General features: G+C 32.2%; 4 protein-coding genes across 4 annotated transcripts; 2 read left to right on the top strand and 2 right to left on the bottom strand.

The window, feature by feature from the left end:
* Window positions 1–49: 49 nt before the first annotated feature.
* On the top strand, window positions 50–1,574 carry Mrpl44 (mitochondrial ribosomal protein L44). Its single transcript, XM_070663162.1, has 5 exons — window positions 50–239; window positions 325–688; window positions 770–854; window positions 966–1,269; window positions 1,351–1,574. Exons 1-5 carry the CDS (start codon window positions 170–172, stop codon window positions 1,473–1,475), a joined length of 948 nt encoding a protein of 315 aa, XP_070519263.1. The 5' UTR covers window positions 50–169; the 3' UTR covers window positions 1,476–1,574.
* A 1,120-nt stretch (window positions 1,575–2,694) lies between these two features.
* Window positions 2,695–4,773, bottom strand: LOC139106405 (28 kDa heat- and acid-stable phosphoprotein). The gene is made up of 6 exons (XM_070663163.1): window positions 4,668–4,773; window positions 4,447–4,559; window positions 4,093–4,190; window positions 3,665–3,799; window positions 3,433–3,563; window positions 2,695–3,081 (listed from the first exon to the last, which is right to left on the bottom strand). The coding sequence occupies exons 2-6, from the start codon at window positions 4,454–4,456 to the stop codon at window positions 2,865–2,867; spliced, it is 591 nt and encodes a 196-aa protein (XP_070519264.1). The 5' UTR covers window positions 4,457–4,559; window positions 4,668–4,773; the 3' UTR covers window positions 2,695–2,864.
* Window positions 4,774–4,900: 127 nt separating this feature from the next.
* Fkbp12 (peptidyl-prolyl cis-trans isomerase Fkbp12) lies at window positions 4,901–6,561 on the top strand. Its single transcript, XM_070663165.1, has 4 exons — window positions 4,901–5,064; window positions 5,423–5,470; window positions 5,613–5,799; window positions 5,907–6,561. Exons 1-4 carry the CDS (start codon window positions 5,028–5,030, stop codon window positions 5,962–5,964), a joined length of 330 nt encoding a protein of 109 aa, XP_070519266.1. The 5' UTR covers window positions 4,901–5,027; the 3' UTR covers window positions 5,965–6,561.
* On the bottom strand, window positions 6,178–11,719 carry Stma (Protein EFR3 homolog stmA). Its single transcript, XM_070663147.1, has 16 exons — window positions 11,363–11,719; window positions 11,175–11,251; window positions 10,642–10,757; window positions 10,254–10,416; window positions 9,948–10,100; window positions 9,771–9,877; window positions 9,569–9,712; window positions 9,370–9,448; window positions 9,164–9,299; window positions 8,755–9,026; window positions 8,513–8,685; window positions 8,037–8,397; window positions 7,744–7,943; window positions 7,398–7,497; window positions 7,101–7,256; window positions 6,178–7,022 (listed from the first exon to the last, which is right to left on the bottom strand). Exons 1-16 carry the CDS (start codon window positions 11,367–11,369, stop codon window positions 6,870–6,872), a joined length of 2,397 nt encoding a protein of 798 aa, XP_070519248.1. The 5' UTR covers window positions 11,370–11,719; the 3' UTR covers window positions 6,178–6,869.
* Window positions 11,720–11,796: the final 77 nt, after the last annotated feature.

The raw sequence follows: 11,796 nt of genomic DNA, 5'->3' as shown, positions 1-11,796 counted from the left end.
TGGTCGGCCCAATACTACCACTCGCAGGTGGTCAGATTGTTTTTTAGTTCAGACAAAATTCGCTACGAGCCGCTACCTACTAAACCTACTAAAAAACGTTTTGATATTTGTTGATAGTTTGTCAGGGTTTTATTGAAAGTAATTTCGACGAATAATTATTAACTCAAACATGAACGCCTTACGTTCGTGCGTTAAATTGATTAATTTGAACAAAGGAGTACGATCCATAAATTATGAAGGTTAGAATCTGCTTTTTATATACTGTGATAATAATATAAGGATAACAACTTTCTCATCGCACGTTTTGTCTTTTACATTTATTAGGACAAAGGCACATTAAGAGATGGGTGGCACCGACGCAACAGGAACTAACTCGTCGCAAGACGTTAGATAAACAACCAGAACCTAAGCGAAGCACTTTTTTGGAATGGAATAGATCGTCAGAGATTTATGCTTTTAATGAAAGATTATCTGAAAAATTTGATACGGAAAAGTTGGAGCAGGCGTTTACTCATAGAGCATATATCATTAAAGAAGAACAGAAGCAAAAAGAGATGGGAATAGAGGATCCTATTATCTCTGTACAAGACAATACTGAGCTTATTAGAGATGGCGAGAAGCTCACGTCAGAAGTTGTATACAAGTATTTAGTCCAAGTTCTCCCAGATGCACCTGAGGATGTCATAATGTATATTTCACCATGTTAAAATTTTATATATATAAAAGATGTATAGGATTATTGTATTTTAATAATTAATATATGTTTCAGTTCCTTACACGATTATCTTCTTTCTGAAGAAATTTTAGCTCAAGCAGCTGTCCACATTGGAACAAGAGATATTATTTTAACAGAAGTAAGTATAAAAATGTCAAATATATGATTGCAAGTCAATAAATTTTACTTATTTCTTGAATTACTGTTTTAAATTTATTCTCAATTTAATATTATTTAATAAATGTTTCAGGAACATCCAGTAGCTCAGAAAACTTTAGCTGACACATTTCTTGCACTTGTCGCGGCACTTGCAGAAAGTGTGGACGCAAATCATGCAGGAGTTTTTGTTAGAGACTTTCTGATTGTTATATTGGGTGAAAAAGATTTGAAAGAACTATGGAATCCAGCACATCCAGTCGAATTATTAAATGATATTTTGTTGAAACAAAATAAATCGCCTATCGAACCAAGACTTATTGGACAAACGGGACAAAATACACTCCTAATGGCGTATCATGTAGCAATGTATTCTGATAAAGAGTTCCTAGGTTCAGGTAAATTCAACAACGATGAAATATAATGTTACTTGAATTTTATTATAAGATTCGTTACGTTATTTAATGATTTCTTTTTAGGATTTGGCCAAACGATTAATGAAGCAAAGGATGTAGCTGCTATAAATATTTTAAGTCAAATGTTTGGTTTGTCAGACTCCAGTAAACCAATTAAGTTTAATAAGACAGTAAATCTATCTTCGTGAAAGCCAGTTTTATTTTTAAGAGAAAGAAATTTACCCGTAATGTTACAATTATTTTTTTTGTATATATAAATTATGAAATAAACAAAAAAATAAATTATATTAATTATTTAACTAGAACGCCTCGCGTAAGCTATTTTTCGAAAGGTCTCAATTCGTGTACGTCATTATAATTGGGGACATTAATTAATTATAATAATTTCTATATGATGATTATATTATAATTGAGTAATGTGTAGTCGACGACGTGTTATCAGTTTAAGAGAAACTACAAAAACAAATTATGCGACTTACCAATTTGCATGAGTTTCAACGAAGTTGTACAATTTTGCCGGCGACTGTAACATAAAATTAAACAATATTAATGTAGATGTACTAAAAATAGTTAGTGTTTAAACAAAAAAAATTACAAAAATGTATTTTATTCTTTAATAAAAATAAATAAAAATAAAGTTAATAAAATGACGAGTTTAAGAAAAGAATTGATTCTCACCTAAAAGTTGCTCCGCCGACGCATGATGCCTCCTGGGTTTGCTTTTCGTCTCAGATGGGACGTGATGAGCCATCCTTCCGCGCACTGGACACTCGTGGGATAGTCCACGACACTCCCGTCCGTTAAATTCGCGATCGCGACACAAGAAACTGGTTCGACATCTTTGTTTCGAACTCTCCGCGTAACCGCATGTTCTCTCGTACGCAATAGGAACACGAGTCACGTAGTTCGGTTCGTTGCGAGCTCGCGATCAGGCGATTCATGGAGCGCTGTGATTGGTCGGCGCGCTAAAAAAACTACACGTCGACCAATCACAGCGTTTCATTAGACACAGGTACACGACGATGAGTCGTGAAAGAACACACGCGTATGCCTCGACGTCTTCGTCTCGAAACCGATGCTCATCGCGTGGCCGCGTGTCCTCTCGTTCGCAGTGGAATAAGTCACGTAAGCCCGTTGCGAGCTCGCGATCAGACGATACATGGAGCACTGTGATTGGCCAGCGCGCTAGTTTATAGACAGGATTCAAAGCGCAACATGATATGAAACTTTTATTTCGAACTTTTCACAGGCTGATTAATCTAATTTCTTCACGCAATAAAATTTTATCTGGATACTTAGAACTGGTTTACACGTTTAGAAAATCCACGATGCACCCATACTTGCATACGCACATCACTTGCGTACTAATGATTATACTGACAGATTAATCAACAAAATTGACACACATTTATAAAGATTGCTTTTAGTTCATTGTATTTATATAAACAATAATATTAACATATCATAAAACACGTATAGCAAACATACGGGCCGGTTTACCAAATTTTATCAAGACTTGGAAATTGGAACAAATCTCCAAATTAATATTGTAGCGATTAATTAGTCTTCAGAACGTTCTAAGACTTTTTCCCGAGCGCCTTCTGTGTTAGCTCAGTCTTTTTTTGCTGTGCCATTTCTTTTTGCTTTTTCTCCTCTTCTCGTCGTTTTGCAGCTTCCTCTCGTTGTTGTTTAATTATAGCTAATCGAGCAAGATCTGCCCGAGCTTCGTCAGTTTTACCAGCTGCATGTAATTTTTGATAATTTGCATAAGCTCTTTGTTTTTCCAATTGTTCTCTAAAATTTTAAATCACATAAATTATATATCAAATAATTCTACAGATAGATTGCCAATTCAAAATGTGAGATTACATAAAGTTTAAAAATATTTCAGTGAAACGTTAAAACAAAATTTTAAAAAATCTAAAATTATTTTTTATTCGATATATTTTTCTTAATATAAAGATAAATGTTACTTAAGTATTGCATTCAGTATGGCTGTGATTAACTTATAAAATATGTCAAATTATAATAAGTATGATTTTGTCATATATAATAAAAGTTTTTCTTATATTTTTGATTGACAGTCTATTCTCAAGATATATTATTTAAAAAATTAATTTATTATTAAAACAATTATATACACACCGTTCTCTTCGAGATAGTTCTGGTTTTGCATCTAATGACTGGCTCAATTGGGATAACTTTTTAATTTTTTTTTGTACCCTGTTCGGATTTTCTACTTGAATTAAATTCTCTACACCTTTTGCTTTTCCCCCCTGTAAAATAATAATACAAAAATTAAAACATGTGGTATTTAATGTATAATGTAACTATCAAAAAATGTTACACACATATCTATATTTTTACATATATATACCTCTGTTTCTGATTCCGATTCTGACTCATTATCTTCGCTATCAGTAGCACTATTCTTTGATTTATTGACTCCGCTCGTTTTAGGCTCTTCATCATCTTCTTCTTCCTCACTAGAACTCTCTTGTCCTTTGTTTTTCTGAAACAAATTTATACCATTACAAATGAGAAATGCTGAAATTTTGATATAAATTAAAAACTATTAAACCAGTTACATATATAAATAAACACAAAATTGCATGATTAATATAAATATATAAACAAATTTAACTGTAAAGTCTTCAATACACTTAGTTGTAGTATTAAAAAAAAATTATAATATTTAAAATATTTGCATTTTACTTTGTTTTATTATATCAAAATAAAATGATTTTATCAACTATGTAAAAATGCTATTCAGGTTAATTAAGAAAAATATAAAAAAGTACTAACTCTCCATTGTTGTTTCTTCTCTTCCTGACGCCGTTGTTCCTCCAATTCTTCAGGATTTGTAAAGTGCCGATTCCTACCCTTATGATTCACCCATTTTCCTGTACAATAAATACACCAATCAGTAACAAAAAGTAATAGAAGTAATCGAATAATAAATCTCTAAAAAAAAAACTGGCATTACGTGCGTGAAAATAGACATATGCTGCTTTCTACTTACATCAGTAATATAGTCTGTACTAGTAAAATCGTCTTATCTTTCTTCAATATTTATTAAATAATAAAGATAAAATAACGTTACAACTGAGCACTATCTAAGTTTTAGTGTGAATGGAAAGCGACTCTAACTATACTCACCTCGCGGCATTGTAGTCTAAAACTGTAGGTATGAGTTGCAATTGATGGTCGAATCACGAGACACGAATATCGCTGTCTTATCGAAGGCCAGACCAGGGATTTACACTCTAACTCTGTAACGTGTTATTTTTTAATTCATTTTAAGATTGTTATATTTAATATTCTCAAGCAAAACTCGAATTCGGAGCAATTTTGTCAATGTTGTACGTGTTATACGTTACCTGACGCATGCTAGGAGCTATAATGTAAATATAGGGTGCGTAAGATGCGTTTCGTTTCACGCATAATGTGTATAAATTACATAGATGATCGTTCGGGTGATATTTTCGAACGCAGCCCAAGGGATAGGTTCTATTAGGTGCCATTTTCAAGAAAGAAATTAATTCGCCAATTGCTAGTGGCGCCAGTGACGATGTAGCGTAACGATATGAAGTTCCTTTCTACAGTTTTACTTCGCTCGGTCGCTTCTCTGACGAGTCGACAAGCCTCTGGAGCTCCCGACGATCTTCTCCGCGCACACATCTTGCAATTTGGAAAGAAGAACTTCTCGCCTTCCGCAAAGAGAAAGAAGTACATTAGCCATGGGCGTGGATGTCGAAGTTTTGAGTCCTGGAGACGGTAATTATGCTGGTTTTATTTTCCTAAAGACTCGCTAAATTTCGTCATTTTTTTTTCTCTTTCTCTCTCTCTCTTTCTTTCACTCTCATTCTTTCTCTTATATGTGCCGTACCGCGTGTTTAGTGCTCCAAAAATTTAGCGTTTCGTTAAATAAATTTGTGCTTTGTTTCGCAGTCTGATAGTTCGCAAAGAACTATCGTGATCAATATTACCGTGTTACTTATTCGAAATAAAATAGATTCTGAACAACTTGATTTTACCTTATTTGTGTGCCGTTATAATTTTAATTGACGATGCTGTGCTTCTCTTCATCATGGAATATTTTAATAAATTTTACAAATACTTTTTATATATACAGGTCAAACTTACCCAAAGACCGGGCAAACAGTGGTTGTGCATTATACAGGTAAAAATATTATGTTGCATAATATCGATACTTTTATAATTAATGTAAAAAATAAAATAATAAAAATTTTATTACATTTGGAGAATTTCTGAAATTAAAAAATTATACAAAAATATAATCAATTTTATTATTGTATTCATAGGTACACTGGACAATGGGAAGAAATTTGATTCTAGCAGGGACCGTGGCATGCCCTTTAAGTTTAAAATTGGAAGGGGTGAGGTAATTAAAGGTTGGGATCAAGGAGTTGCACAAATGTGCGTTGGACAACGAGCCAAACTAACTTGTTCTCCAGACTTTGCTTATGGTAGTCGAGGCCATCCTGGAATATATCCTTTAATACAGATCGATATAACATAAAAATAAAAAATTAATTATTTAGTATAAATATTCTACTAAATAAGAATAAACTATATTAGCCTTGACAAAAACACACTATCCCACCAAATGCTGTTCTTATCTTTGATGTGGAGCTGCTGAAGGTGGAGCCTTGAAATGCCTCTTAGAGCATACCAAACTTGACCAAACGCATTTCAATACAAGAAAAAAAACAAAAAAAAAAAAAAAAAACTCATCAAATTATGTTAAGTAGTCGTTGCACAAATGGCACATCCTACTCTAATGCCTTAATTCAATCGCTCGTACATTAAAAGCTATATTTGCGAACTTTCGCAAAGTTATGTATGAAGAGTTGAGAACGTCGTCTCTTTAATCTTGCATAGAAATGACAATTTATACAGTGTATGTATAAATTAATGTTCAATAATATTCGAACATTATCGCATAGTTAGAGCTGTAAGATTATATATTAATATGTGGTTCGATTACCTACTCTCCAAAAGTTGCTACTTAATTTGTGTACTTGATTTGTGACCAACAAACAGTGTTCCTACGATGAGCGATTGAATAAAGGAACCCTCCAAATATTTACAAATTATGTAACCTATGTTCATTCCATTTACACACACACACACACACATTTGGTAATCTCTTTGACTATTTTGTACAAAGATTCAATAAAGAAAATAACAATTGGTAATGTAATACAGGTTTTCATAGAAGGAAATACAATAAAAAAAATGCTCCCTAAACAGTTTTTTTTTCTTACATTATATATATATATATGTAGTTAGAAATAAATATAAGGAGAATAACCATTACACTAAAATAAATCTTTTCGGTTTAACAACATATACGTTTTAATATATTTACAAAATATTTCGAACCATTTTCTATATTTATAAACGTACATTGTGCAACGTTTTTTAATTATTGACATTTCAGGAAAAATCTTTTCCTGATCTAAAATATACATTAAGAGACACAGATCTACGATTTTTAACTTTATATTAACAAGAGGTAGGATTAACAGTGCACATTTAATTGGTAGCTTAATAGCTTAATATACAAACAATTCTGGAAAATGAATTTCGTAAGCTGGGGTTTGACTTACTTTAGTATCTGTCTGTGGCCCGGTCGTGGAAATTGCGTTGCGCGGATCAACAGACAATGTATTAAATATTTCTGAAAGTTTGCTTTGTAGAACATCGTGCTGTAAACAAAAAAAGAAAAATTAGATAACTGTTTCAGTTATGATAATTGTTAATTATATTTTTGTTAATTGATGAACCTTTGGTTGTGTTTTTGATACTAAATCTTGGAATGGCGCATTTCTAAAGAACTGAGATAGCTGCATTCGCTTTTCTTCTTCTACTATTTGATTATTATTATTCTCTGTCAATATTCTTTTCATACTTTCAAAAGTTAATTCTTCTCCGGGTAATTTCTGCAAAAAATTGTACATAAGAAAATTAAATATAAAATTTTATAACAATAATCTAGAATATTATAAAATTAATAATAATCGTATCAAATAATCATAAATTCTTTCTAATTTAATAGAAATTAAATTAAATATAAATCTTACTTTCTGTACACCGGGTGATGAACCTCCACTATCTAATTCGGGACCTCCAGAATTAATGTCAGCTAGTGAATTCCGTCCAGTGCTATCAACCCAAGAATGCCTAGCAGAAAAAATAGTATATTATAACATTTTTGTATAAAATAAAGCAATATTTTTTAATGAATACAATTCATTATTAAGTTCTATATTTAATCAAGAGGCACGGTAGTGTCTCGCGCCAAGTATAGGCGCAGCGCACTACCGAGACTCTTTCACGCGAGACGCCGTATTGAAAAATCCGTAGATATCGATTTCTCAATAACGGCTGAACCGTTTTATCCATAGGCTCATCGTGTTAAAAAATTACCTGTGTTGTAAAGAATTGCCACTATAACCTGAGCCTTGTTGTAATTTTCCACTATCAAGACCGACTCCCTTTAGGCATTCGCTAACAACGGTTTGATCAACCAGAAGGGCTGGCGCTAATCTGGATGTTAGACCAGTATCATATTGAGATTGTAAATCTGGTAGTAAATGCGGACTATCATTTCGACGTGCTTCTATAACCTTAATATACATTCGTTCAATTGCATTTTTTTTTATAACAATATGGCTTAATACAAAATAAATTATTAAAATCAACAATTTGAAACTACCTACCTTCTTTGCATAATCCATAAGAGCAGTAATATTACAAACGTAAGATATTAAAATTAGTAGGCTAATAACTATTGCATGTAAGTTGAATTTAAGTGGAAGACTAATTTGAGCACTTGTCAATGCCAAGTCTTGTAAGCTCAACACTAATCTTAGTAATTCCAAAACTGTTTCCTCGGAAGCCAATTCAATAGCAAGTAATGCCAAAGTAGTATAAATGGATTCCACATTCTCTACTTTGTTGCTCGATAGCTCTAACGATTCGTACAGTGCTAAGTAAATTTCAGGACCGTGCTTCCGAATAAAGATTACATCAGGTCTAGATGCTTTTTCAATAACAAGATCGAGCTCTGGTATGTTCACACTATAAAAGAGAAACAAGAAAGAAAAATTATTCTTAAGAAATTAACACAAAACAAAAATTAAATGAACAGTATAAGATAATACATTTATTGATAACGTTTGTTGAATAAACTTACGTTGGTTTAGCAAGTTTTGTAATATTTCGTCGTCTGTCAATTAACGTATGAAATATTTTTTGTACAAGAAGCCTCATTTCAGCGTCTGCTGCTAGTGACATTCTCAGTAATGGATCCAAAAAGCTCGGTGGGAATGTTGTGTTTAGATGAATAGTTTGATATTTTGTGCCAACCTATGCATAAACAAAATACCTGTATAATAAAATATATATTTTATATGTATAAATTTTTATACAATTTACCTTTAATAGAGATTTTAAAAGTATGCTCTGAAGCAATACGTCTCCTTTACCGACAGATACAATACGATCTGGTTGACTGTACGGAACTTTACTCATAATGAACATCATAATCTCAATTTTCTGATAATCTGGAAGATGATTCGCGAATTCTCCAAGAGCGTTAATAAGAGCTTCTTGATACAGTTGCTCGTCATTACTTGACGATTGGTTTCTCGTTACACTGACACGTAGATGAGACAATAAGGAATTTATAATTTCTAATACAGATGGCCCTAAAAAAGAATATATGTTATTTAATAAAGTTTAGTGATAGGAGTTTAATTTTCGTTATAATAATAATTGAATAATTTACATTAACAAGACAGTAGATTTTATAGTACGCGTGTATAACATTTTTATATCTACTTACCAACACTTTCACCTGCAGCAATTGATATAATCTTAGATAAAGTATCTGCAATGCTGGTACGAATCTTCGGAGATGATTTTGAATGATCGTCAAGATGTGTCATTAAAGCCTCTACTACAGTATAGGAATATTGCGACTAAAATATATGACAAATATTATTAATTACAAAAATATAATTTGTTGTATCGTTATTATATGTTACATACTTGGATAGAGAACATAATTATTCTAAAAGTATGAATTGCAAAGTAGTTTGGAACCCATAACTGGTGGTTGTCTAAATGCCTGTAATATAATAATAAAGGTTGTAAAAATTATAAAATATAACTGTTAATACTTTTTTTATATTTCGAATAAGTTAGTTAGTTCGATAATTAAGTATTTTAAAAGAAATCTGTTCTATACCTTAATACAGGTCTTATAACACATCTAATATGACCAAATGATGCACGGCCAATTAATTCTCGCATGCAAGTTTCCGCAAATTGTGGTGGATCCGATCGCTCCTCTGTTGGGCTGTCTGGTGTTGTGTCTTCTTTATTAGTATATCTAAGTATATAAATTTATTAATATGTATGTTAAATAATAATTATTTTCTTTAAGTTACCTTGAATTTTGCATATTATACAATAATGATGGTACAATCTTGTCCATATGTACAGGCTCCCAGATATTTTCCACCAAATCGTCAGAAAGAGTTTTTCTTACAACACCCTACATCAAAGATATATTTGAATGTATATTTAAATATGTACAGATGTGCATACAGGTTTATAATGCTCACCTGCAAACCTTGAATTCCTGCAAGTCGAATTTGCTTGCGTGTACTGGGATCGTCGTTATTAGAATGGCACATTGCCGAATATTTCGACACAAAGAAGTCATAACGAGTGTGATATGACGGTGTATCTTCTTCAATATTAGCAAATCTCACAAACTAAAATTTAATATATTGAATAAGATAAAATCACAATTATTGGCTGTTTTTGTTTCATCTCAATTATTTCCAATCCAAAATTAATATTTTAAATCTTCTTGCAACAATAAAAAAAAAAAAAATTATAACAGTCATTAATCCACTAATACATACGGACTGTGTTGCAAGAATTTGTAATTGAGGATCTGTAGATTCTAGCAATTTTTGCACCATCTTCAAAAAACTTTCCACAAATAAATTCAGTGTTTGTGCATGACAGGCTACTAAGAGTTGATCCATTGCCTCCATGGCAATTATGACAAAACCATTTCGCCTCCTATTAAAATGTAATTATATTAGGTAATATTCTTTTATAAAATATATCATAGGGTATATTAACATGTTCTAACATACTGAATTACTACTAGTCATGTTTACAGTAGTCATTAAGATTAATTTCTTTAGTGCTTGCATACACATCAATGTATCATTATTTATGTAACCATTGTTACAATATAAGTAGTGGTATATTACATTAACAAAATATTAGTTTTTATAGTACCTGTAAATATCCCTGGAGGCTCTCTGAAACAAATATTCCCCAATCCTGTCTAATTTCTCAGGACTGCTCAATGAATAGAATGTCAGTTTCTCCATATTATTTTTAATCAAGCCATCCTAAAAAAACAAAGATGCATTAATATAGATTGTTGCATGTGGGATATGTGTCAATACAATTTCTCATTTGTTGCAAATATCACAGGTTTGACCATAAATAGAATAATCATTTTGGTCTTTTGTCCAGTGTCAAGGACATATTCCAATATTGATTTACTCGAGAATAAAGTTACAAAATATGTCAGGCAGAAACAATTGCCGCGTTTAGTGGGAAAAGCTGTTTTGCAACAATTGTAAAAATCATGAATAATTCGCGTGTATTCCTAAGTTCGATCAAAATTAACACACGTCAACCAGATTCAAGACTTTTGCAACAATTGTAAAGCAGTTCTTTTTCTTTTGTTTGCTGAATGCTGTCAGTATTATAGACAAAAACGAGTAAAAAAAAAAAAAGAAAAGAAAACCCTGAGATCTCACCTGAGGATTAACCGGAAAAATATTATCAACGAGCCTTTTGTATCTCGGACGTAACGCAGCACAACACCAGCAACAGCCTGATAAAAAAGAAATGTAGATAATAGCATAGCGATGTGCCTGATCGCAATTTTCAATTAATATCATTCATAAAAAAAGAACAAATGTTGATTCCGCGAACTGGCACTTACCAAACATTTTAACAACTCTGTGGCTCTTGTACGTCACAACAATAAAAGTGAATAAAACTTAACAGCTACGCTTACGCACTGCGACGTGTGCGCATATACAGCTTGCAGAACTTATACAAGTACAAACGGTACAGACTATAGAGGCTACAGAGCATATCGTTATATGAGATGGGTACATACATACATATATGGACGTAGGAATATAGAACAAAATCTAAAGCAGTCTAAAGTAAGTAGATGGGCAAGGGGTTCATCGAATTTGCGGTAAAGGGAACGAAAGTATTCTCCTTCTCTATTCACTTATTATCTCTTTTAACAAATGAACACCGTCGGTTACTATCGGCTCTGTAAGTAACGAACTTAGTCGTTGATATTAGAAGTTGCCATGGACGTTATGACGTCGTATAGACGTCACGAGAACGTTTTTTTTTTTG

The sequence above is a fragment of the Cardiocondyla obscurior genome, linkage group LG11 (genome assembly GCF_019399895.1).
Source record: "Cardiocondyla obscurior isolate alpha-2009 linkage group LG11, Cobs3.1, whole genome shotgun sequence".
Classification (NCBI taxonomy): Eukaryota; Metazoa; Arthropoda; class Insecta; order Hymenoptera; family Formicidae; genus Cardiocondyla; species Cardiocondyla obscurior.
The sequence above is the reverse complement of the archived record's forward strand: the minus strand, read 5'-3'. Positions and strand labels throughout refer to the sequence as shown.